Source organism: Mustelus asterias, chromosome 14 (genome assembly GCF_964213995.1).
Source record: "Mustelus asterias chromosome 14, sMusAst1.hap1.1, whole genome shotgun sequence".
Lineage (NCBI taxonomy): Eukaryota > Metazoa > Chordata > Chondrichthyes > Carcharhiniformes > Triakidae > Mustelus > Mustelus asterias.
Genome location: NC_135814.1, coordinates 79,789,405 through 79,816,406, shown reverse-complemented (window position 1 = coordinate 79,816,406; position 27,002 = coordinate 79,789,405). Strand labels below are relative to the sequence as shown.

Here is a 27,002-nt window from a genome sequence, read left to right as displayed (position 1 = left end):
AAGGCATCAGAAGCCCAGAAGTTGCAGCTGCTGATGTAGGTAGATGAAAGAGACGGTACCTCAAGACAGTGGCACTCTCTGAAAGTATTTTTAAAATCTTTAAAAACAAAAAATGACAATAGCTATGTGAGTGCTCATGGTGAAGAGGTCCGTGATGGCAGCTGTACCCATCTCAGAATGCCAGCTGCAGGTGCTGGGGGTGGTTGGACTGTGGTGTAAAACATCTCTGGAGCATGGCCCCTTTCCCTCCCCATCCAGCCGGGCTTCAGGAGTCAGCCCAAGAACATTAACCTTCGTAGGCACTTCAATGATTTTAATCCCTGTTGTTTGGGGAAAGGAAGCCAACTCATCTCCCATCCTTCCAACAAGACTTTTCAAAAAATGTCCTGAGACAGGACTGTGATGGCTGGTAGGAAATTGCAGGTCCATCTGCCTCCCCAGCTATTTAAAAATACAGCTCATTACGTCTATCTATTTTAAATAATAGGCAATAACATTTATAAGAGAGAAAGCACACTGAAACCTAAATTAACTTCCAGATTTAAGCCATGATCTATACTGAGTTAGCTGTCTCTTAGCTATGAATCAATTGGTTTTTGAATTCAAGCCTAAAGAAGGGGGAAATAGTAGACTCAATGGAAAATGCATGGACTCTTTCTTGGGGTGTGGGTATTGCTGAGACTGCTATTTTTTGCTCATCCTGAATTGCCATTAAGAAGGTGGTAGTGAACCATTGCAGTCCTTGTGGTGTTAGAGAGGGAATTACAGGATTTTGACTCAGTGACAGTAATATATTTCTAAGCCAGGATGGTGTGTGGCTTGGAGGGACAGGTGGTGGTGCTCCCATGCATCTGCTGCCCTTATCATTTCTAGATGGTGGAGGTTCTGGGTTTGAAAGGTGCTGTTGAACATCCCCTGTGAGGAGCTGCTTGCATCTTATAAATGGTACAAACTGCTGCCACTGGTGGTGGAGGGAGTGATGATAGATGGGGTGCTGATCAAGCAGCCTGCTTTGTCCTGGATGGTGTCAAGCTTCTTGAGTGTTGTTGGACCATGTTTAGACTAAGGCTGCAATGAGATCTAGAACTAAGCGAGCCTGGTGGAACCTAGTGAAAAGAGGAATGGATTTAATTATGATACTACATATATTCCCTGTTCCTAGTTGTTGTTTGAGCCTTCACTCATAAAAGATCACTATTTGCGCTGTGCTCTGGTGTCTATCAAAGTATAAAATCATCAACTTCAGGCAATAGGAGAGTAACTTAGCGTGGCAGGGGAGGAGGTGAATTTAATGTTTGATTTAAAATTGCCGAGAGCAAGTTATGAATAGTCTGAAATTGTATATTATTAAACATTAACCACATTTCTAATCTACTATATTTTAATTATTTTAATTTGTTTCTCCAGTTGCATCCCAGGAAAAAGCTGATATTGTATTTCTCCTGGATGGCTCCATAAACATTGGACGGCAGAACTTTCCTCATCTTACACAGTTTGTTTCCAGTGTAGTTGATCCCATCTTTGTTGGCGATGGAGCAATCCAGGTGGGGGTTGTCCAGTACAATTCCGATGTGACTGATGAATTTTTCTTCAATACGCATCGAACAAGAGATGAGGTCTTCAATGCCATACAGAATATCCAGTACAAGGGAGGCAGATTATTAAACACTGGAGCAGCCTTAAGGCATGTTAAAAACAACCATTTTGTTAAATCAGCAGGGAGCAGAATTGCAGAAGGGGTCCCGCAAATTGCTTTCCTCATAATTGGCGGCAAGTCAGGTGATGATGCATTAGCGGCTGCCCAGGAGCTAAAGAATTCTGGACTCAAAATCTTCACTCTGGCAGTGCAGGATGCAGACTTACAGGAGAGCAGCAAACTCGCAAGTGAACCAGCTGGGGCTTTCAGAGAACTTGACATAACCAAACTTTCTGAACTGACTGAACAAGTGTTATTAGTCACAACTGATGTCATTAAAGGTGAACTGTGCCCGAAAGCACCAGAAACAATAAAAGGTAACAACTTAAGATAAAATTTAAAACATAAAAATCAAGCACTGGGTGTGGGTTTGGCTTGTGAGTATCTGTTGATTCTTATTCCTGCTCTGTGCTAAGTTGGATAATGGGCAGAATTCCACCATCTAGGATTAAGTCCCACAGCGGGTATGGAGACGGGGATTGGGAAGCCTTTAAAGACCAACAGAGGACAACTAAAAAAGAAATAAATTCTTCCCCCTTATTCCCCCTATATAAGGTAAGCTAGCCAGAAATATAAATGAAGATTGCAAGAGTTTTTTAGATATATAAAGGATAATAGAGAGGCAAGAGTGGACATTGGACCACTGGATAATGACGCTGGAGAAGTAGTAATGGGGAACAAATAAATGGCGGAGGAACTAAATCGATACTTTGCATCAGTCTTCATAGTGGAAGACACCAGTAGCCTATCAAACATTCAAGAGAATCGGGGGCAGAGTTGTATGCAGTGGCCATTACTAAAGAGAAGATGCAAGGGAAGCTGAAAGATCTGAAGGTGGATAAATCACCTGGACCAGATGGACTACACCCCAGAGTTCTGAAGGTGATAGCTGAAGAGATAGTGGAGGCATTAGTGGTGATCTTTTGAGAATCATTGGAGTCAGGGAGAGTCCCAGAGCTGAGCTTTATTAATAGGGTACTAGAGTACAAGAGCAAGGAGGTTGAGCTGAATTTATAAAAAGCACTAGTTAGACCTCAGCTGGAATATTGTATATCATTCTGGGCACTGTACTATTGGAAGGATGTGAATACGTTGGAGAGAGTGCAGAGTGCCTAAGAATGGTTCCAGGGATGAGAAACTTCAGTTATGAAGACAGATTGGAGAGGTTGAGGCTGTTCTTCATGGAAGGAAAAGGGCTGAGAAGAGATTTGATAGAGATGTTCAAAATCATGAGGACAGAGTAGGTATGGAGAAACTGTTCCCACTCGTAAAAGGACCATGAACGAGAGGGCACAGATTTAAGTTGATTTGCAAAAGAGGCAAATATGATGTGAGAAAAAACCTTTTCACACAACTAATAGTTTGGGTCTGGGATGCTGCCTGGAAGTGTGGTGGAGGCAGGTTCAATTGATGCATTCATGCAGGCATTTAGATGTGTATTTTAATAAAAACAACATCAAGTATATGAGAAAAAGACAGTGGAATGGCACTAATCATAATGATCATTTGGAGAGCCAGTGCAGGCACAAATGGGCCAAATGGCCTCCTTCTGCACCATAACAATTCTGTGATTTTATTGCTTCAGGTTCTGGGTCTAATATGTCATAATTTCCCAAAGCTCCAACTCCAAACTGTACTTCAACTCATTTGTGCTTCAATTTCCTAGCTAGCCTGAGCTCGTGTATCTTCCAAAGACAGTTCAGCAAAGCGTTCGATAAGGTCCCCCATGCAAGACTTCTTGAGAAAGTGAGAGGGCATGGGATCCAAGGGGCTGTTGCCTTGTGGATCCAGAACTGGCTTGCCTGCAGAAGGCAGAGAGTGGCTGTGGAGGGGTCTTTCTCTGCATGGAGGTCAGTGACCAGTGGAGTGCCCCAGGGATCTGTTCTGGGACCCTTGCTGTTTGTCATTTTCATAAATGACCTGGATGAGGAAGTGGAGGGATGGGTTGGTAAGTTTGCTGACGACACCAAGGTAGGTGGTGTTGTGGATAGTTTGGAGGGATGTCAGAAGTTGCAGCGAGACATAGATAGAATGCAAGACTGGGCGGAGAAGTGGCAGATGGACTTCAACCCGGATAAGTGTGTGGTGATCCATTTTGGCAGATCCAATGGGATGGAGCAGCAGTATAAAATGAAGGGTACCATTCTTAGCAGTGTAGAGGATCAGAAGGACCTTGGGGTCCGGGTCCATAGGACTCTTAAATCGGCCTCGCAGGTGGAGGATGCGGTCAAGAAGGCGTATGGCGTACTAGCCTTCATTAATCGAGGGATTGAGTTTAGGAGTCGGGAGATAATGCTGCAGCTTTATAGGACCCTGGTTAGACCCCACTTGGAGTACTGCGCGCAGTTCTGGTCACCTCATTACAGGAAAGATGTTGAAGCCATTGAAAGGGTGCAGAGGAGATTTACAAGGATGTTGCCTGGATTGGGGGGCATGCCTTATGAGGATAGGTTGAGGGAGCTTGGTCTCTTCTCCCTGGAGAGACGAAGGATGAGAGGTGACCTGATAGAGGTTTACAAGATGTTGAGGGGTCTGGATAGGGTGGACTCTCAGAGGCTATTTCCAAGGGCTGAAATGGTTGCTACGAGAGGACACAGGTTTAAGGTGCTGGGGGGTAGGTACAGGGGGGATGTCAGGGGTAAGTTTTTCACTCAGAGGGTGGTGGGTGAGTGGAATCGGCTGACGTCGGTGGTGGTGGAGGCAAACTCGTTGGGGTCTTTTAAGAGACTTCTGGATGAGTACATGGGATTTAATGGGATTGAGGGCTATAGATAGGCCTAGAGGTGGGGATGTGATCGGCGCAACTTGTGGGCCGAAGGGCCTGTTTGTGCTGTGACTTTCTATGTTCTATGTTCTATGTTCTATGTTCATGGAGCCTATGTCAACTCTTGATAATCTAGTTGTCCAGCTTCTACTGCCTTAACATCTATTGTGATCTATCAAGCTTGGCATCACGAGAGCAGCAGGAACATCCCAGTCAGGGACTTGGCTGACCGACTATAGAATTGGCACAGGCATGGTGAAACAAATTACCTCCATCTGTGTAGTAGAATACCATATTTCTTCAATCAGAAGATGGAATGGATAAATGGAATAATGTTGGGTATATTTGTTAATTAATATTATCTGTTTATTATAGTAATGCTTTATTTTGAAAAATGTAATGGGATAAGCAAGAATCAGAATACTACCCACAGAGGTAGTCTTGGGAAGCAGGGTGGGACGGAAATTTGAAACCCCAGGTATCAGGACGGCTCCCATACATCTTCCACTAACAGGAGATCGCTGGCTGGTTTCCTGTGTCAGCAGCTGTTCACCTGCTTGCAATGGGTTTCCAGTCAAGGCATTTAAGAGGGCAATTAGCCTCTAGCTTTGGACACAGCTGGAATCTTGCAAACAATACATGTATCACCACTCCTTCCCACCACATTTCCCCCACCAATCCCCGCATGCAGACGAACCTTGCAAATGCCTCACAGCTGCATATAGCAGCTGTAATTCTTCTCTATCTCTCCATCAATCTGGCCTTCCATTTGTCTCCATTTGAGTGGGCCTCAATGTCCTGTGCTCTCACCTTGGGAAACCATCTGCTGTCCTTTACTCACCTTCTGGAAGTCTATCCTTTTTGGCACATGCAGCTCTGTGAAGAGGAATAGATTCTGCCTGATAATTTTGTGGTAAACACTAATTGCTCAATGATTGACTTTTAATTAATAGCAAGCTGGTGCCAATATAGGACACAATTTCACAACCAACAGTCAGTTCCAGTCACAAAACTCAAACTATATAGACTGAAAATGCAGGAGATTTTTATATGCAATTAAATTATAGCTAACCTCAACAGATGGGTATTTTATTTCTATTGCTGTTAAAACCAATATATAGTCAATAGTATTTTTAACCATAGTGGAGGATCCATAAGATTTGGGATGACATTATGCACATATGCCCCATGATGTAGTCAGATGCTTAATGATATCTGTCAACCTTCTACGTGTTCTTTCTGGTTTTGTTCCCTGCAGGATGCAACGTTGATGTTTTACTTGGCTTTGATATCAGTAGAGTTGGATTAAGAAATGATGTTTTTGCAACTCAGAGAGGTTTCCTATCCAAGGCAGGAGATATTTTACAGAGAGTTTCGCAGTTAAAAACAATAAGCTGCACAGGCTCACAGTCACCTAGTGTAAGAATTGGGGTCACCGTTTTCGATCAACGTGGTCAAAGCCATGTCATTGATTTGGCGGACTATCAACCTGAAATTATGACTCAATTCAGCAATCTAAGAAATCGCGGACCATATGTCTTGAATGCAGGAACTTTAGATGCATATAAGAAGTCTTTCACAGCTGACGGTTCTGACCGTGTAAAGGTACGTTTTTCATTCTGGGCTGTTTCTTTTTTAAATTAAAAAATCATCCTTGATTGGTGGTAAAACAGCACTGTTAGCTTGCTTTTAAAAAAACGTTCAAAATATCATGATGTGTTTTTAATTTAGATTTTTTGAGGTTCAGTGTGAATAGTCACTCCATTAAGAGGGCTTGTGTGCTCATAATTTGGAGTCCATCTCTTCTGTCTAATATCTGAATAAATGATAATGTGATTCAGAGCACCCTTACTCAACACAATAACAACTGGAATGTACAGAGTATTGTCATATGAACCCGATTCTCTTTCTAGATCATAGAGTGGATAAAGCGCTCTTACCAACTCAAGGCACAGTCTTCAAACTAATGAATACACACCTAAATCATTGAAATAAAGCCAGCCTTCACATGAAAACATAGGGTGGGATTTTCCAGCTGCGCTTACCCCAAGATCGGAAATTCTCGCCTGAGGTCAACGGACCTTTGCATGGTTCACCAAATTCCTACTACAATTCCCACGGCGATCAGGACAGGAAAATTCTGCCCATAATTCCCCGCATGTTTGAGAAAATAAAAATAAAGATGCAACTCACTCTCTTAAAAAAGACACTAGCCCAAAACAAAAGATCACTTTTCTCTTAACTGTTACTGCTTCAACCAGATTAGCATTGTTCAAGGTGTCACTGCATTCACATTTACAGTGTGCAGTGTCACTCTATGGACCAATGAGGCCATCTCAGTCATATCGGCCAAAACAAGCTTACACGTTGAAGAGACCTTTCCTTATACGAGCTTGATAGCTTCTGCTGACAGGTTGCTTTGTGCGACTTAGAGCAATACTTACATGCACATTAGTTCTAGCAGTAGTGAAATACACATTAAGACAAATAAAACATGGGCAGAATTTGATCTTTCCTTAACAACATTCAATTTTTATTTATGGCAATTTTATTTTCCTTCTGTTTTAAAGGTCATTATCCATTTCACTGATGGCATAGATGATAACTATGCTCAGTTAAAAAGTCAGGCTGAAAAGTTACGGAGAGAAGGTAAACCAAGATATTTTCATCTTTGCAACCCATTTTAGCATTTTACCATCTGTTAAAGAGTTACAATTTTGTTTGGTACAAAATAAAACTAGACACCATCAACTTTCATCTGCTTTAGTTAAAACTACGTGTTTTGCAGCATATATTTGTTTTTAGCTGTTGACTGCACAATCACCATCCAGAATCAGCTAGAATATATGATTTTGTACCAAACAAAATACAGCATTAATTGACTATGCCACTGGAGGAGCCAATAAAAGGAGACTTTGAAGTGAGAATGTCGGGTTTTAATCAATTCCAGGAAAAAATTATTTATCTCTGGGATTATCAATCTATCAATAAAATCACTGGAAAATTTCTGTTAACCATGACTGCAAATTGCGTAATGGTCGCTAAATCTTGCGAGCAGGCAAAAATGGGATTGGTACTGAGCGATCTCAGTTTGAGATCTTCCCCATCCCCCCTGCATTGGCGTAACCTGATTCAAGTACGTGAACCTGATTTCCATATATTTCTATACACTTAAATGTGATTATGCCGTAGCATCCACCCATGTCGCAAGGGGAGTGCCAAAGAGGCATAAGAAGGGCAGTGCCAAGGGGTCACAGGCAGGGGGGGGCTTACCCTCCTCCTTTGCGGGAGGGGGGGGGGATCCACTTATTTGATTTGATTTATTGTCACATGTATTAGTATACAGGAAAAAGCATTGTTTCTTGCATGCTATACAGAGAAAGTATACCGTTCGTAGCGTTCCTTCTCTATGAACGGTATGTTTTGTCTGTATAGCACGCAAGAAACAATACTTTTCATTTATGTTAATACATGTGACAATAATAAATCAAATCAAAGAAAGGAGAGAGTGCAGAATGTAGTGTTACAGTCATAGCTAGGGTATAGAGAAAGATCAACTTAGTGCAAGGAAGGTCCATTGAAAAGTCTGATGGCAGCAGGGAAGAAGCTGTTCTTAAGTCTGTTTGTACGTGACCTCAGACTTTTGTATCATTTTCCTGACAGAACAAGGTGGAAGAGAGTATGTCCGTGGTGCATGTGGTCATTAATTATGCAGGCTGCTTTTCCAAAGCAGCGGGAAGTATAGACAGAGTCAATGGATGGGAGGCTGGTTTGCGTGATGGACTGTGCTTCATTCACGACCCTTTGTAGTTTCTTGTGGTCTTGGGCAGAGCAGGAGCCATGCCAAGCTGTGATACAACCAGAAAGACTGCCTTCTATAGTGCTTTCTATGTAAAAGTTTGTGAGAGCCACAGCTGACATGCCAAATTTCCTTAGTTTTCTTAGAAAGTAGAGGCATTGGTGGGCTTTCTTAACTATAGTGTCGACATGGGAGGACTAGGGCAGGTTGTTGGTGATTTGGACACCTAAAAACTTGAAGCTCTCGACCATTTCTACTTCGTTCCCATTGATTCTCCATTATGCTTTCTGAAGTCGATGACTATCTCCCTCATTTTGTTGACATTGAGGGAGAGATTATTGTCGTTGCACCAGTTCATCAATTCTCGATCTCATTCCTGTATAGAAACCCTAGAATCATAGAAACCCTACAGTGCAGAAGGAGGCCATTCGGCCCATCGAGTCTGCACCGACCACAATCCCACCCAGCCCTACCCCCATATCCCTACATATTTACCCGCTAATCCCCCTAACCTACACATCTCAGGACACTAAGGGGCAATTTTAGCATGGCCAATCAACCTAACCCGCACATCTTTGTACTCTGTCTCGTCATTGTTTGAGATCCAACCCACTACGATGGTGTCATCAGCAAACTTGAAAATCAAGTTGGAGGGGAATTTGGCCACATAGTCATAGGTGTATAAGGAGTATAGTAGGGGGCTGAGGACACAGCCTGGTGGGGCACTGTGTTGAGGATGATCGTGGAGAAAGAGTTGTTGCCTATCCTTACTGATCGATGTCTGTGGGATTTCAGGGGAAAGGAGAGAGCCCCAATGCCTGCTATGGTGAGGGGGGCAGAGGAGGGGAGAGCCCTGTTGCCTGCGAAGTTGGTGGGTGGGTGGGGGAGAAGGCAGATCCCTATTGCCTGTTAGGGGGGACATAAACCTCCGATGTTGGCATTGTGGTGTGAGAGGAGGGGAGGGTGCCCTGATGCTTGGGGAGGGGGTCCCGACCTTTGTTAAACGGGGGGAGTCCCGATCTCCATGGGGTAAGTGGGGGTAAGTGGGGGAGGGGTTTGGACTCAGTCAGGGCCCCGATCTCAGATTCCCAGCATTGCTGGCGGGATTAGGCCCTGCCGTTCTAGCTGGCTATGTAATCCTTGCTGTTACTCTAAAACTGCAGAGAGTGCTGTTAAATCAGGCGAGAAAAGGGTTTGTGAGGCCAAAAAGTCTGAACCAACACTCTGCAATTCTGGGAAAATTGCAGCCATGATGTCAGAGAATGTAATTTTGTTCATAAATTGTTAGCTAATTAGAGCGGAAAAGAAGCATTTCTCCATTATCTCTGAAAGGTGAAATTTCATTCACCAATAATTATCATTGCCAAGGATAGAACGTAGAACAGTACAGCACAGAACAGGCCCTTCAGCCCACGATGTTGTGCCGAGCTTTATCTGAAACCAGGATCAAGCTATCCCACTCCCTATCATCCTGGTGTGCTCCATGTGCCTATCCAATAACCGCTTAAATATTCCTAAAGTGTCTGACTCCACTATCACTGCAGGCAGTCCATTCCACACCCCAACCACTCTCTGCGTAAAGAACCTACCTTTGATATCCTTCCTGTATCTCCCACCACGAACCCTATAGTTATGCCCCCTTGTAATAGCTCCATCCACCCGAGGAAATAGTCTTTGAACGTTCATTCTATCTATCCCCTTCATCATTTTATAAACCTCTATTAAGTCTCCCCTCAGCCTCCTCCGCTCCAGAGAGAACAGCCCTAGCTCCCTCAACCTTTCCTTATAAGACCTACCCTCCAAACCAGGCAGCATCCTGGTAAATCTCCTCTGCACTCTCTCCAGCGCTTCCACATCCTTCTTATAGTGAGGTGACCAGAACTGCACACAATATTCCAAATATGGTCTCACCAAGGTCCTGTACAGTTGCAGCATAACCCCACGGCTCTTAAACTCCAACCCCCTGTTAATAAAAGCTAACACACTATAGGCCTTCTTCACAGCTCTATCCACTTGAGTGGCAACCTTTAGAGATCTGTGGATATGGACCCCAAGATCTCTCTGTTCCTCCACACTCTTCAGAACCCTACCTTTGACCCTGTAATCCACATTTAAATTAGTCCTACCAAAATGAATCACCTCACATTTATCAGGGTTAAACTCCATTTGCCATTTTTCAGCCCAGCTTTGCATCCTATCTATGTCTCTTTGCAGCCTACAACAGCCCTCCACCTCATCCACTACTCCACCAATCGTGGTGTCATCAGAAAATTTACTGATCCACCCTTCAGCCCCCTCCTCTAAGTCATTAATAAAAATCACAAAGAGCAGAGGACCAAGCACTGATCCCTGCGGCACTCCGCTAGCAACCTGCCTCCAATCCGAAAATTTTCCATCCACCACCACCCTCTGTCTTCGATCAGACAGCCAGTTACCTATCCAATCGGCCAACTTTCCCTCTATCCCACACCTCCTCACTTTCATCATAAGCCGACCATGGGGGACCTTATCAAACGGCTTTCTAAAATCCATGTATATGACATCAACTGCCCTACCTTCATCAACACACTTAGTTACCTCCTCAAAAAATTCAATCAAATTTGTGAGGCACGACTTGCCCTTCACGAATCCGTGCTGACTATCCCGGATTAATCCGCATCTTTCCGGATCATACAGGGCTGCATTTAAATATTGTCTGCTATTTAATGATTACAACATACACAATTTACACATGTCACAAGATAGTCATGCTTTTCTTTATATATCTTTGAATTTGAATTCAGCAGTTGCTAAAAAGATTAGAAAAAATATTAAGATTTACTTTTAAGTATTAATTCAATTTTACTTACCAGAAAATCACTTCACTTGTACCTTAATCAGATGCAGTTACCCGGGGTGTTAAGCATATGAGATTACCAGTTTACGTTTTTAAAAATGATCTTTTGTATTTGTTGCTCCCAATATTTAACAGGTAGTGTACATGCACTGATCATTGTGTCTTTGGAAAAATTAACGGGCTTTGAAGATGTTTCTTTGTTGGAGTTTGGGCGAGGATATAGATACAGGAGACCTCTTTCAATCAACCAACTGGATTTAGAATATGAACTGGCAGAAGAACTTGTAAGATCAGATTTTTAGTTCTGAATATCTTTATTTTTCAAAGTGCTTTTGCAATTTCAGAATTGACTGCTAAAACTCTGATATCTTGACAGGACAACATTGCAGAAAGGGTGTGCTGTGATGTTCCATGTAAGTGTGCTGGTCAACCAGGTGACAAAGGTCCTCAGGGACCAGGTGGACAGCAGGTAAGCTTTACCAATTGCTATTGCAAATTGGTTTAAAAAATAAACTCTGTGGGCCTATCCACATAGAGTCTATTAGCTTGTTTTTTATAGAATTGAAAAGCAGTGAAATTATGCTAAAGCTGAACTGAATCTTTGTGTGTTGACAGTTGTGCACTGTGTGCAGTCCTAGTCACCATGTTATACAAGAGATATAGAGGCACCACAGAGAAATGAATTATAACCCTTAGTGTCCAAGGTGTGCAGGTTAGATGGATTAGCCATTAAATGTCTGGGGTTACGGGGATATGACAAGGAGTAGGCCTGGGTAAGATACTCTGTCAGAGAATCAGTGGAGAGTCAATGGGCCAAATGGCCTCCTTCTGCACTGTAGGGATTCTATGAATCAAGGTCCATTGACAGCCAGCAAATAGGAGAAGAGATCAGTCAACAAGTGGTTAGATCTCACTAAGCATGGGTTTTCAAAACAGGTGGACTATAGAGACATGTTTGGTGATGCACCTCCTCTGATGGCTGATATTAGAGTAGGAATTCATTAGATGCAAGTATACTTTACTGCATTCTATTACACTATACTTTTCCACCAACACAGCTGCATAAGTTCTGAACTTGCTGGCCTGATGTATGACTAACACTGTGGATAGGCTGCTTTTTAAAAATTCATTCAAGGGATGTGGGTGTCACTAGCTGGGCAACATTTATTGCCCATTCCTAACTGTTCTTGAGAAGGCGGTGGTGAGATGCCTTCTTGAACCGTTGCAATCCATGTCATCTAGGTCGACCCACAGTGCTGTTAGGGAGGGAGTTCCAGGATTTTGATCCAGCACCAGTGAAGGAATGGTGGTATATTTCCAAGTTAGGATGCTGAATGTCTTGGAGGGGAACTTCCAGGTTGTGGTGTTCCTGTGTGCCGGATCCTCTTGTTCTTTTAGAAGATAGCAATCGTGAGTTTAGAAGGTGTTGTCTAAGGAGTCATGGTGAGTTTGTACAGTGCATCTTGTAGATGGTACACTCAGCTGCCACCGTGCGGCGGTGGTGGAGGGAGTGAATGTTGATGTGAAGGGGTTCCAATCAAGTGGGCTGCTTTGTCCTGGATGGTGTCTACCCTCTTGAGTCTTAGAAACTTAGAAACCCTACAGCACAGAAAGAGGCCATTCGGCCCATCGAGTCTGCACCGAACACAATTCCACCCAGGCCCTACCCCCATATCCCTACATATTTTACCCACTAATCCCTCTAACCTACGCATCCCAGGACACTAAGGGCAATTTTTAGCATGGCCAATCAACCTAACCTGCACATCTTTGGACTTGCTGGAGCTACATTCTTGCTGGAGCTACATTCATCCAGGGAATGGGATTGAGTGCATTCCATTACACTTCTTGTGTCTTGTAGATGGTGACAAGGCTTTGGTGAGTCAGGGAGTGAGTTACTCACCTCAGGATTCCTGGACTCTGACCTGCTCTTGTAGCCACAGTATTTATATGGCTGGTCTAGTTCAGTTTCCAACCAAGGATGTTGATAGTGAGGCTCATTAAAGAAACATGTCAGTTTGAATTTGCACTGGAACCACTGGAAAAGAATATCAGGCAGTTTGTGTAATGAGCATATAATCTTGATCTCTCTTTGTTCTTCGTAACACCAGTTTAATCCCCAGGCAGCAAATTGAAAATCTGCCCTATAAGTCATTTGCATGAAATAATTACAGAGATGATGTTCTTGAACATGTGTTGTGTGATACTGGATAATGATTCATTCTTTCTCATGAAATCTTTTCTTCTAGGGATCACCAGGACCTAAAGGCATCATTGGTCATCCAGGTGATGAAGGTGGACCAGTAAGTGGAATGATTGCATTTTATAATACAGCATGGTAAATACATACTTATTTGTTTTAAAACAATCATGTTCTAACATCTAATGACTCAAATGCAAGCCTGTGTTTTATACTTTTTTAAATATAAATTATTGATCTAATTTCTTTCCCCACACCACAATTTTCATTTCACCTCAAAAGACTAACTCTCGCTAACAGTTGCAAAGCACTGGTTGTCCTCCTGTACCCTTATCCAAATACTCATTTTTAATTTGCGGCCTTGACAATAAGTACTGATGAGCTTTTGGTATCAGGAGTATTATGTCAAATAAGATCTTCTGCACATATATATGCATTCCTTTGTTCAGGAGCAGGAAAGTTAGCTGATCATCATTTCCTGATCCAGGATTAACTGAAGTCCTCCTCTGAGGCATGCTAACTGAGCCAGAGACTTTTCTTGTCTGCAAGGCTAACTTTCTTAGTGAACTTTTAAGATGTGTACCACTTATTTACTTATATTAACAAGACTACATGCCTGAAATGTTAGTGGCTTTACAGTACACAGCTGCACGCTAAATTTTCCAAGGTGCAAGATACCGGGCAGCTGAAAGATACAAGAATAGCCAAATTCTTAAATGCATGCATTTAAATTGACTTAATGGGCGAACCACCATGTTCGCCCATCCAGAATCGGCGTGAAACAGACATGCTCCACAAAAATCCGATTCGGGCGCTCCAGTTAGTGAGGAAGTAGGTGCCGAGCGTCCGACGTGTCTCTGCTTGAGATCGGTGGGGGGGAAAGAAGGTGGGTCCAACAGAACAAAGAACAAAGAAAATTACAGCACAGGAACAGGCCCTTCGGCCCCAGGCCTGCACTGACCATGCTGCCTGACTTAACTAAAACCCTCTACGCTTCTGGGGACCATATCCCTCTATTCCCATCTCATTCATGTACTTGTCAAGATGCCCCTTAAAAGTATCCGCTTCCACTACCTCCCCCAGCAACGGGTTCCAGGCACCCACCACTCTCTATGTAAAAAGTCTGCCTCGTAAATCTCTTTTAAAACTTGCCCCTCGCACCTTAAACCTATGCCCCCTAGTAATTGAGGGGGGGGCGCAGAGGGGGGATCCGCTGCCACTCTGCCTGAGATCACTAGGAGGAGGAAGGGGGTCCGCTGCCACTCTGCCTGAGATCAGTGGGGGAGAAAGGGGGTCCTTTGCTACTCTGCCTGAGATCAGTGGGGGATAAGGGGGCAGGAGCACACGATTGGTCTGGGTGGGGATAAGGGGGTCAGTAATGGTGGGGGGGATGGGGTAATGTCTGTGGAGGCCAAGGGGAGGCATTATCCGGCCCAGGAGCGATGTGACGGGGGAGCAGCATTCTATCATTTTTCTTCTGCGCATGTGCAGTTAGAGGCGCAGATTGGAGCTGCAGGGTTTCGGGCAGAGACAGGCTTCTGTAGCATAATTCGGAATTGCTGATATTTTTCAGGCAGATTGCGTACGGGGGCGCCTGAGAACAGGTCTAAAAGTTGGATCAGAAACACTCCGAGTTTCAAGTCCGCCCAGCACTTAGAATAAAAATGGTAAAATAGGGCCCACCGTCCTTCCACACACTGTCCCTCCACACACCGTCCCTCCACACACCGTCCCTCCACACACTGTCCCTCCACACACCGTCCCTCCACACACTGTCCCTCCACACACCGTCCCTCCACACACCGTCCCTCCACACACCGCCCCTCCACACACCGTCCCTCCACACACCGCCCCTCCACACACCGCCCCTCCACACACCGCCCCTCCACACACCGCCCCTCCACACACCGCCCCTCCACACACTGTCCCTCCACACACCGTCCCTCCACATGCAATCTCTTCCACCTCTGCTCCCCTGCTGCAGCAATTTGTCATGAACCTTCTCACCTGATACTCAACACCTTTTCCCCAAGTTCAACCCAATACAAACTGAACAACAACTTTTTCTTTATACGGCACCTTGAATTTTACATTATGTCACAAGGCACTTCACAGGAACAATGATCAAACAGGAAATAGAAATCACTTGTGGAACACATAAAAGTGATAATGCTGAGAAATAGACCATGGACCAGCAGACAACTGCACTAGGTCCAAAATCTGTACAGGTTCTGCAACCAGCCTCCATTGTAATACATGAGGCCCATCGAGGCCCTGGTCATAACTAACCCTACATCCCAGGATCTGGTTAATAGCAGCACTTTCCTTCAGGGAACACTCTTCCACTCACTTTGGCCCATCAAGCCAGATGCCAGCTAGACAAGTGTGACAAATGAGGCCCTGCTATTTATTATATTGAGGATTTACAGATTCCTGACCTAGTTTCCTCCACATATCCCTGTAGACATATGGACTGTTAATACTGAAAGACTTGAATTATTTTATTCTTTTTGTTTGTGATAGGGTGATAGAGGTCCACCAGGTATTAATGGAACTCAAGGGTTCCAAGGATGTCGAGGACAGAGTGGAATTAAGGTAAGGAGTGAGAAACATTCTAACTAAATTAAATTTTATCAAAATGTAAAAAAGTGAAAATTATGTGACTAATATATTTTTACAAATATCTTTACAGGGTAGTCGTGGATATCCAGGAGATAAGGTATGTACTCAGCTATATGATGAGAAATATGGAATCATTAAGCTGTCCACATTAGCAAAGCAGTCATAACTGCTTAACTCAAAAGGCCTATCAAAAATGTCCCTCACAGAAATTTAATGGCCACACTGATGGCCCCATCCATCAGCAGGAGAGCTGGTGACAACACAGCCACAGTCTTTTCTGGAAGCCCTAATGTTTAATCTTAATTATACATACCTAATATTAGGGTTCCCAAGATCCTCTCACTGGCAGTTGTTGACCAATCAAAGGACCGATCAGGACCCCCCAACAGCCCAGTGGCAGACCGCTGAAGCATACCTGGCAGCTAGCCCAGCAGTTGCAGTGTGAGCACCTTAATTAGGGCTTAATTGGTTGCCTGAGGACCTCAATTAGAATAAGGACTTTCCCCATCCCTGACTTAATCAAGAGGATTTCTTTTCACCCAAGTAAATGTTCCCCACCAACCATGCACCTCAGCCTGCTCTTGGGAGTGGAAGTGGGGTGGGTCTTCATTCAATGCAGTCTACAGTCTACAGACAACTAAAATTGCTCTGTCTTCTGAGGAAAGGACATCAATGGGATAACTGTTGGGAATTATGTTATTACATAATGAAATTCCAGATTATGCAACCTTAGTTAATCTATAATTTCAAGAAAAAATAGCCTGCATTTATTTAGTACATTTAGCACAGAAAAACATCCAAAGATGTTTCACAGTAATGTAATTAACATAATTGATAACAAACCAAAATAAGAGATATTAAAAGGTTTAAGTGAGAGCTTGGTCCAAGAGTTAAGATAAAAGCAGGAGTAGTGGAGAAGCTAAGATTTTAGGGAAGGAATTATAGAGCATAATACCAAGCAGCCGAAGAATTAACCAGATGTTCACCAAAAAACAAAAACTCAGCAAGAAAGATCCATCCATGGCTTACTGGGGATGTTAAGGATATTACCAGATTAAAAGCAGAGGGCTTATAATGTTGCAATAAATAATGTTAAACATGAGCATTTTAGAAAACAACAAATGGTGAGCAACACATTGAGAAAAAGGGGGAAAAGAGAACATGAGAGTAAATCATCCATAAATATTAAAAATAAATAAATTGCAAGACTTTAAACAAGTATTTACAAAGGAGAGCAACTAAAACCAATATTGGTCCTTTCAAGGCAGAGACAGGAGAAATGATCGTGGAAAATGAGGACTTTCGATTTGATTTGATTTATTATTGTCACATATATTAACATACAGTGAAAAGTATTGTTTCTTGCGCACTATACAGGCAAAGCATACCGTACATAGAGAAGGAAACGAGAGAGTGCGGAATGTAATGTTACAGTCATAGCTAGGGTGTAGAGAAAGATCAACTTAATACAAGGTAGGTCCATTCAAAAGTCTGATGGCAGCAGGGAAGAAGCTGTTCTTGAGTCGGTTGGTATGTGACCTCAGACTTTTGTATCTTTTTCCCGATGGAAGAAGGTGGAAGAGAGAATGTCCAGGGTACGTGAGGTCCTTAATTATGCTGGCTGCTTTGCCGAGGCAGTGGGAAGTGTAGACAGAGTCAATGGATGGGAGGCTGGTTTGTGTGATGGGTTGGGCTACTTTCATGACCTTCTGTAGATTCTTGGGCAAAGCAGGAGCCATACCAACCTGAAATACAACCAGAAAGAATGCTTTCTATGGTGTATCTGTAAAAGTTGGTGAGAGTCGTAGCTGACATGCCAAATTTCCTTAGTTTTCTGAGAAAGTAGAGGCATTGGTGGGCTTTCTTAACCTAGTGTCGGCATGGGGAGACCAGGACAGGTTGTTGGTGATCTGGACACCTAAAAACTTGAAGCTTTCGACCATTTCTACTTCGTACCCGTTGATATAGACAGGGGCATGTTCTCCAGTACGCTTCCTGAAGTCGATGACAATCTCCGTCATTTTGTTGACATTGAGGGAGAAATTATTGTCGTCGCACCAATTCATCAGATTCTCAGAGGACATGGCAGAGACACAGAACAATTTCAGACCCTGAAATTAAAGTCAAATGTGGCCATGATTCCACACTACCTGGGGAAGCAGTTATCTGGCAGTCGACAGGGCCCTCAACAGCAGTCCATCTCCTGCGCCACGACCCTTACCCCCTCCTCTCCCTCCCAGAACAAGGATAGAGTCCCCCTTGTTCTCACGTTTCACCCTGCCAGCCTCCGCATGCAAAGCATAATCCTGCACTATTTTTGTCAACTCCAGCGTGATGCCACCACCAAACACATCTTTCCTTCACTCCCTCTGTCAGCATTCCACAGAAACCGTTCCTTCCGGGATAACCAAGTCCACTCCTCCACTATACCCAACACCTCTCCCGTCACTCATGGCAGCTTCCCATGCAATCGCAGAGGGTGTAACACCTGCCGCTTTACCTTTTCTATGCTCACCATCCAAGGTCCAAAACGTTCATTCCAGGTTAAGCAGCGTTTCACTTGCACCTCTTTCAATTTGGTCTATTGCATTCGCTGCTCCCAATGTGATCACCTCTATATTGGAGAGGCCAAGCGTAGACTGGGTGATCGCTTTGCAAAGTACAAAGAACAAAGAACAAAGAACAGTACAGCACAGGAAACAGGCCCTTCGGCCCTCCAAGCCTGTGCCGCTCCTTGGTCCAACTAGACCAATCGTTTGTATCCCTCCATTCCCAGGCTGCTCATGTGACTATCCAGGTAAGTCTTAAACGATGTCAGCGTGCCTGCCTCCACCACCCTACTTGGCAGCGCATTCCAGGCCCCCACCACCCTCTGTGTAAAAAACGTCCCTCTGATGTCTGAGTTATACTTCGCCCCTCTCAGCTTGAGCCCGTGACCCCTCGTGATCGTCACCTCCGACCTGGGAAAAAGCTTCCCACTGTTCACCCTATCTATACCCTTCATAATCTTGTATACCTCTATTAGATCTCCCCTCATTCTCCGTCTTTCCAAGGAGAACAACCCCAGTCTACCCAATCTCTCCTCATAGCTAAGACCCTCCATACCAGGCAACATCCTGGTAAACCTTCTCTGCACTCTCTCCAATGCCTCCACGTCCTTCTGGTAGTGCGGCGACCAGAACTGGACGCAGTATTCCAAATGTGGCCTAACCAGCGTTCTATACAGCTGCATCATCAGACTCCAGCTTTTATACTCTATACCCCGTCCTATAAAGGCAAGCATACCATATGCCTTCTTCACCACCTTCTCCACCTATGTTGCCACCTTCAAGGATTTGTGGACTTGCACAGTACCTTCGGTCTGTGCACAATCAGGACCCTGATCTTCCGGTTGCTTGCCATTTTAACACACGATCCTGCTCCCATGCCCACATGTCTGGCCTTGGCTTGCTGCAATGTTCCAGTGAAGCTCAACGCAAACTGGAGGAACAGTACCTCGTCTTCCGGCTTGGCACTTTATAGCCTTCCGGCCCCCCCACAACATCTTCATCTGTCACAGTTTACAACTTCTCTACTGTTTGGCCATTCACACCCTTTATTCTCTCTGTGGACAGCTATTAACAGTCTTTTCCCCTGGTTTCTATGGCTATGACTCATCTTTCATTCCCTCTCCCTGCAGTATAAATATCTCCCACTTTCTATGCCTTTTATCTTTGACAAAGAGTCATCTGGACTCAAAACATCAGCTCTTTTCTCCACTTACAGATGCTGCCAGACCTGCTGAGATTTTCCAGCATTTTCTCTGTTGGTTTCAGATTCCAACATCCGCAGTAATTTGCTTTTATTCAATTAAACATATTGGATAGACTCTCAAAACTGAAAGGTCAGTAGCTATCCCTCCAGCTCAGAAGGAGTGGTAGAAGGCCGTTCAGGTCAAGATGCCTTCACCTTGTTGAGCATAATGGTCTTTTCCTATTTAATTTTTTTATGTTCTTCTACCTTTTCTTTTCCTAGGGTCAATTTGGAGAACTTGGCCTGGATGGAATAGATGGGGAGCAGGTATGTAACAGTTGTGCTTTGGCTATTACTTTAAGTCACAACACTCCTTTGACTTGTTCCTATTTTACCTGTACTATTAAAATGAGACCAAACTTTTCATGTATGATTAGGGGACAAATGGAGCAGCAGGACCACCAGGAGATAGAGGCAACCAAGGGGAGTGGGTAAGTCTGCTAATCTTCCATGCAATAATTACACCAAATGAAGGAAACCTTTGAAGTAGTGCTAATAAGATAGCAATGCATCAGGAAGTGTTACTGAACTTTGAAATAAATATTCATTTCTACTATTGGTTAGATATATCTAAGACACTACTCAACATTTCAAATGGAAGTACGCAGAACTAAGAAACCTACATTGAACTAATGTATCTATTAATTCATCTTTAATACTAATTATCGAAATCACTTATTTCTACTTTTGCATAGTCCATCTATATATCTTAATATAGGCTAGCAGGGTCACTTGAAACGTAGGGCTGGGTCATACTGTCCTTTCAGGAGTCACCCCAGGCCCAGCTAAGGGTCCCATGTATAGGGTTCTGAGCCATGGCCAATGGCGGGACCAGCAAGTATTTGTTGATGATGTCAGAAGAGTGAGAGCTTCGAAGGACAACATTGCTCACAGGCGAAGAGGATCCTTCAGGAAGAGGGCTTGTGCTTCCTTTAAACACACATGAGGAAGTTATATCAGAAACCACCTCATGTATTCTTTCTCCAGTCAGATTGCCCATTTCTTATTGAAGTTGAAAATGGAAAGACATATTTAAAATGTCAGTATTCACAGGGGAGGTGCCGGATGATTGGAGGGTGGCTCATGTTGTTCCGTTGTTTAAAAAAGGTTCCAAAAGAAATCCTGGAAATTATAGGCCAGTAAGTTTGAGGTCGGTGGTGGGCAAGTTATTGGAAGGTGTGATACGGGATAGGATCTACAAATATTTGGATAGACAGGGACTTATTAGGGAGAGTCAACATGGCTTTGTGCGTGGTAGGTCATGTTTGACCAATCTATTAGAGTTTTTCGAGGAGGTTACCAGGAAAGTGGACAAAGGGAAGGCGGTGGATGTTGTCTGCCTGGATTTCAGCAAGGCCTTTGACAAGGTCTCTCATGGGAGGTTAGTTAGGAAGGTTCAGTCGCTAGGTATACATGGGGAGGTAGTAAATTGGATTAGACACTGGCTCAATGGAAGAAGCCAGAGAGTGGTTGTGGAGGATTGCTTCTCTGAGTGGAGGCCTGTGACTAGTGGTGTGCCGCAGGGATCGGTGTTGGGTCCATTGTTGTTTGTCATCTATATCAATGATCTGGATGATAATGTGGTAAATTGGATCAGCAAATTTGCTGATGATACAAAGATTGGAGGTGTCGTGGACAGTGAGGAAGGTTTTCAAAGCTTGCAGAGGGATTTGGACCAGCTAGCAAAATGGGCTGAAAAATGGCAAATGGAATTTAACGCAGACAAGTGTGAGATATTGCACTTTGGAAGGACAAACCAAAGAAGAACATACAGGGTAAATGGTAGGACTCTGAAGAGTGCAGTTGAACAGAGGGATCTGGGAATACAGGTACAGAATTCCCTAAAAGTGACGTCACAGGTGGATAGGGTTGTAAAGAGTGCCTTTGGTACATTGGCCTTTATAAATCGGAGTATCGAGTATAAAAGTTGGAGTGTTATGGTAAGGTTATATAAGGCATTGGTGAGGCCGAATTTGGAGTATTGTGTACAGTTTTGGTCACCTAGTTACAGGAAGGATGTAAATAAGGTTGAAAGAGTGCAGAGAAGGTTCACAAGGATGTTGCCGGGACTTGAGAAACTGAGTTACAGAGAGAGATTGAATAGGTTGGGACTTTATTCCCTGGAGCATAGAAGAATGAGAGGAGATTTGATAGAGGTGTACAAGATTTTGATGGGTATAGATAGAGTGAATGCAAGCAGGCTTTTTCCGCTGAGGCTAGGGGATAAAAAAACCAGAGGGCATGGGTTAAGGGTGAAAGCAGAAAAGTTTAAAGGGAATATTAGGGGGTGGGAGTGTGGAATGAGCTGCCGGATAAAGTGGTAAATGCTTTTAACTTTTAACATTTAAGAAAAACTTGGACGGGTTCATGGATGAGAGGGGTGTGGAGGGATATGGTCCAAGTGCAGGTCAGTGGGACGAGGCAAAAAATGGTTCGGCACAGACAAGAAGGGCCAAAAGGCCTATTTCTGAGCCGTAATTTTCTATGGTTCTATGATGACTGAATGAATAAGAGTAGGTAGAGATTTGGACGCACTGTTAGAAATGGATGGGTAAGAGAGAAAACCGATTACAAAATAAATAATGGACCCCATTTTTCTCTCCAGGGAGTGAAAGGAGCAAAAGGAGGGAAAGGAGAAAGGGGTGATCTTGGTCATCGAGGAGATCCGGTAAGTTATTTAAATATTTCCAAAATGTTTTCCACCTGTTATATTTTAACCAAATTATTGTGGTATTGAATAACCATAGCAAGACAAATAGGAATGGCCATTGTAAATTAAGACAAATTTATTTGATAGCTAATGGTCTACGCCAACCCACAATCATGCCACAAATAATTAACTGTAAAACTCAAAGCAATTTCCTCTCACCTGTATTCAGTCAAATTGCAACACGCTTGGAGATTGTCTTTGTTCATAGAGTCAAAGGTAATTGGTACAAATCTGTGGTATCTGCATTAAGAAGTTGCAGTATTGGCTGTAATAGAGTTTCATTTAAGTCCACAGAGTTTTACTTTTCGAGGTAGCTTATCAACATGGGATTTTGTATAAAGTTATTAATGTTATTCACCAGGAGTTGGTCATTTAGGAGTACAATATAAAGGGAAAGACTCTTAGCACTGTAGAGGATCAGAAGGACCTTGGGGTCCGGGTCCATAGGACTCTAAAATCGGCCCCGCAGGTGGAGGAGGTGGTTAAGAAGGCGTATGGTGTGCTGGCCTTTATCAATTGAGGGATTGAGTTTAGGAGTCCGGAGATAATGATGCAGCTTTATAAGACCCTCGTCAGACCCCACTTGGAGTACTGTGCTCAGTTCTGGTCGCCTCATTACAGGAAGGATGTGGAAAAGATTGAAAGGGTGCAGAGGAGATTTACAAGGATGTTGCCTGGATTGAGTGGCATGCCTTATGAGGATAGGCTGAGGGAGCTCGGTCTTTTCTCCTTGGAGAGACGTAGGATGAGAGGAGACCTAATAGAGGTATATAAGATTTTGAGAGGCATAGATCGGGTGGACTCTCAGAGGCTTTTTCCCAGGGTGGAAATGGCTGCTATGAGAGGACACAGGTTTAAGGTGCTGGGGGGTAGGAACAGGGGAAATGTTAGGGGTAAGTTTTTCACACAGAGAGTGGTGGGCGAGTGGAATCGGCTGCCATCAGTGGTGGTGGAGGTAAACTCAATAGAGTCTTTTAAGAGACTCCTGGATGAGTACATGGGACTTAATAGGATGGAGGGTTATAGGTAGGCCTAAAAGGTAGGGATATGTTCGGCACAACCTGTGGGGCCGAAGGGCCTGTTTTGTGCTGTAGTTTTTCTATGTTTCTGTTTAGATCCTCGAGTCTGTTCATCCTTTCAATGAGATGGTGACTGCTCTGTGACCAACTCCAGGCGAGATTTTCCCGGAAATCAGCAAAGGCCAATAGTGAGCGAGAAAAGCGGTGTTGATGCTGCCGACAGCAACAGTGGCTTTCCCCACTGTATAGTCCAACAGTTAGGAAAGAAAAACATCAAAGGGCGGATCCCATGATTGGCGGGGGGGGGGGGGGGAGGTGTGCAGGGGGAGCTTTGGAGCCTCTGATTTGCACCTGAATACTTTTCCCTGAATACTTTTGGTTAATGAAAATATATCAATTTCAGATTTCAAATTAATGATTAATAAAACATTAATTATTACCATTTGACAAAAGAGTACAAGCCAGTATTCCTACTCTGCCAACTTCAACTCAGTCAGTTTCCTAATCAGGTCAATAATTTGTCTTCAGTTCATGAATTCCAACATTTACTCACAGTATCTTGAGCATTGTCAGGTGCATTCTGGGTGTCAAATATACTGAATGTCCATAATGATTCCTCTCCTTAGAGACTGCTTCAGATAATGTATTTAGATTCATCAGACATGGCCGACTCTTTACATTTGATTTGATCTGATATGATTCATTATTATCACATGTTTTGGGATATAGTGAAAAGTATTGCGGCTATACAGACAAAATATACCATTCATAGAGTACATGGGAGAAGGAAAGGAGAGACTGCAGAATATAGTGTTACATTCACAGCTAGGGAAAGATTAGCTTAATATACAATTCCATGATCATAGAATCATAGAAACCCTACAGTACAGAAAGAGGCCATTCGGCCCATCGAGTCTGCATCGACCACAATCCCACCCAGGCCCTACCCCCATATCCCGACATATTTTACCCACTAATCCCTCTAATCTACGCATCCCAGGACACTAAGGGGCAATTTTTAGCATGGCCAATCAACCTAACCCACAAATCTTTGGACTGTGGGAGGAAACCGGAGCACCCGGAGGAAACCCACGCTGACACGAGGAGAATGTGCAAACTCCACACAGACAGTGACCCAAGCCGGGAATCGAACCCAGGTCCCTGGAGCTATGAAGCAGCAGTGCTAACCACTGTGCTACCTTGCCGCCCATGACTCATGATCAATGATTTGGGTTTGGTACTCATTCTAATATGACATGCACCCTTTCTCTGATCAGCTGAATTTTCTCCCAAGTGCTCTGTCACCCTATCTTTACTGACTTCAGGAATTTCACCGCAATAACAGATGTTAGCATAACTGGTCTATAATGCTTTCCTTTTCTCACTTTTCTTGAGCAAAAGAATGACGTATAAAATTTTCCAAACTAAAGGAATGCTTCCTGAAGTGAGAGAATGATAGAAGATTAATATTAGGGCATCTGCAATGTATTCACATACCTTTTAAATCTTAGGTTGCAAACTCCTCTGTCAGTACTGTTATTTTGCTAATGTTATTTCTGGTGATTCCCTGACCCTGATTCAATTTTAGTTTCCTTGAACTGTCTGGTATGCCAATCCTGCCATCAATACTGATACAAAGTAATTATTTAACATGTCTGCCATTTCCTCATTTACATTTACAATATCATGGTTTTCATGGGCTCCACGTCGTTCCTGATCACTCTCTTTTCCTTCAGACAATTTATAATTTATTTTGATAGCACTACCTAGTGTGCAGTGCCACGGTGCCAGGCTGGCACTGTCAGGGTTCCAGGCTGGCACTGCCCAAAGGGCACTGTCCGGCCCTGCCCCCGACCACCTAGTGGGCTTCAATAGCCTCCTGTCCCACCAGCGAGGCCATCACATCTGGTCTCTGTTGCTGTGGACTATATGTGATCCTCACCGGTAAAGACCAACACTAGTGAGTCCGTTAAGGCAAGTGAGCCCAGACAGTTATATCCTGAGCTCACTAATAACATTTAAATTTGACAATGAATATTATAATCAGCCTCGGGCTCTGATCATTCCGGCAATCCAGTATCACCGCGAGAGGCAAGAATCCAAGCATGAGCTAGGTTTTTCACCTCTTCGCGACCTTACTGGTTTGCCACGCCGATTGTTTGATATGACGAAACAGTTCAGAAAAGGTTCGCTCATCTTTTTCCTAGGATGAGACGCTTTTCTTATGAAGAAATTGGAGTTAGAATGAGGTTTCATCTTATTGAAACATACACAATCCACTTGATAAGGTGGATACCAGAAGTATGTTTCCACTTGTGGGGCAGACTAGAACAGGGGGTACAGTTCAATAATGAAGTCTTCCATTTAAGATGGAGATTGAGGAGATTTTTTTTCCATAGATAGCACTGGGGTTGGGTCACTGAATATATTCAAAGCAGAATTAGATTTTTGAAGAACGGGAGTCAAGGGGTGGGCAGGAAAGTGGAATTGAGGCCACAACCAGATCAACTATAATGTTATTGAATGGCAGAGCAGGCTTGAAGGGCCAAAGTGAATCGTGTGGAGGACGGAGAAGATCTGCAGAGAGATTTGGACAGGCTGAGTGAGTGGGCGAGGATATGGCAAATGGAGTATAACATTGATAAATGCGAGGTTATACACTTTGGAGGAAATAATAACAAATGGGATTACTATCTCAATGGAAACAAATTAAAACATGCTACCGTGCAAAGGGACCTGGGGGTCCTTGTGCATGAGACGCAAAAGCCCAGTCTGCAGGTACAACAGGTGATCAAGAAGGCAAATGGGATGTTGGCCTATATCGCGAGGGGGATAGAATATAAAAGCAGGGATGTCTTGATGCACCTGTACAGGGCATTGGTGAGGCCGCAGCTGGAATACTGTGTGCAGTATTGGTCCCCTTATATGAGGAAGGATATATTGGCATTGGAGGGAGTGCAGAGAAGGTTCACCAGGTTGATACCGGAGATGAGGGGTTTGGATTATGAGGAGAGGCTGAGGAGATTGGGTTTGTACTCGTTGGAGTTTAGAAGGATGAGGGGGGATCTTATGGAGACTTATAAGATAATGCGGGGGCTGGATAGGGTGGAGGCGGAGAGATTCTTTCCACTTAGTAAGGAAGTTAAAACTAGAGGACACAGCCTCAAAATAAAGGGGGGTCGGTTTAAGACAGAGTTGAGGAGGAACTTCTTCTCCCAGAGGGTGGTGAATCTCTGGAATTCTCTGCCCACTGAGGTGGTGGAGGCTACCTCGCTGAATATGTTTAAAGCGCGGATGGATGGATTCCTGATCGGTAAGGGAATTAAGGGTTATGGGGATCAGGCGGGTAAGTGGTACTGATCCACGTCAGATCAGCCATGATCTTATTGAATGGCGGGGCAGGCTCGAGGGGCTAGATGGCCTACTCCTGCTCCTATTTCTTATGTTCTTATGTTCTTAAATGGCCAAATCACCAGAAATAACATTAGCAAAATAATAGTACTGACCAGGGAATTGCAACCTAATATTTAAAAAGTATCTGAGTATATTGCAGATGCCCTAATA

General features: G+C 43.7%; 1 protein-coding gene across 5 annotated transcripts in view; it reads left to right on the top strand.

The window, feature by feature from the left end:
- Positions 1-27,002, top strand: part of LOC144503789 (collagen alpha-3(VI) chain-like) — a 342,857-nt gene that overhangs the window by 218,697 nt on the left and 97,158 nt on the right. For all 5 annotated transcript variants that reach the window (XM_078228671.1, XM_078228670.1, XM_078228673.1 and 2 more), the window contains 11 exons: positions 1,408-2,013; positions 5,719-6,065; positions 7,031-7,109; positions 11,231-11,379; positions 11,472-11,564; positions 13,345-13,398; positions 15,819-15,890; positions 15,988-16,014; positions 19,932-19,976; positions 20,087-20,140; positions 22,315-22,377. In XM_078228671.1, coding sequence (XP_078084797.1) covers positions 1,408-2,013; positions 5,719-6,065; positions 7,031-7,109; positions 11,231-11,379; positions 11,472-11,564; positions 13,345-13,398; positions 15,819-15,890; positions 15,988-16,014; positions 19,932-19,976; positions 20,087-20,140; positions 22,315-22,377 — 1,589 coding nt within the window. The remainder of the gene's footprint in view (positions 1-1,407; positions 2,014-5,718; positions 6,066-7,030; positions 7,110-11,230; positions 11,380-11,471; positions 11,565-13,344; positions 13,399-15,818; positions 15,891-15,987; positions 16,015-19,931; positions 19,977-20,086; positions 20,141-22,314; positions 22,378-27,002) is intronic.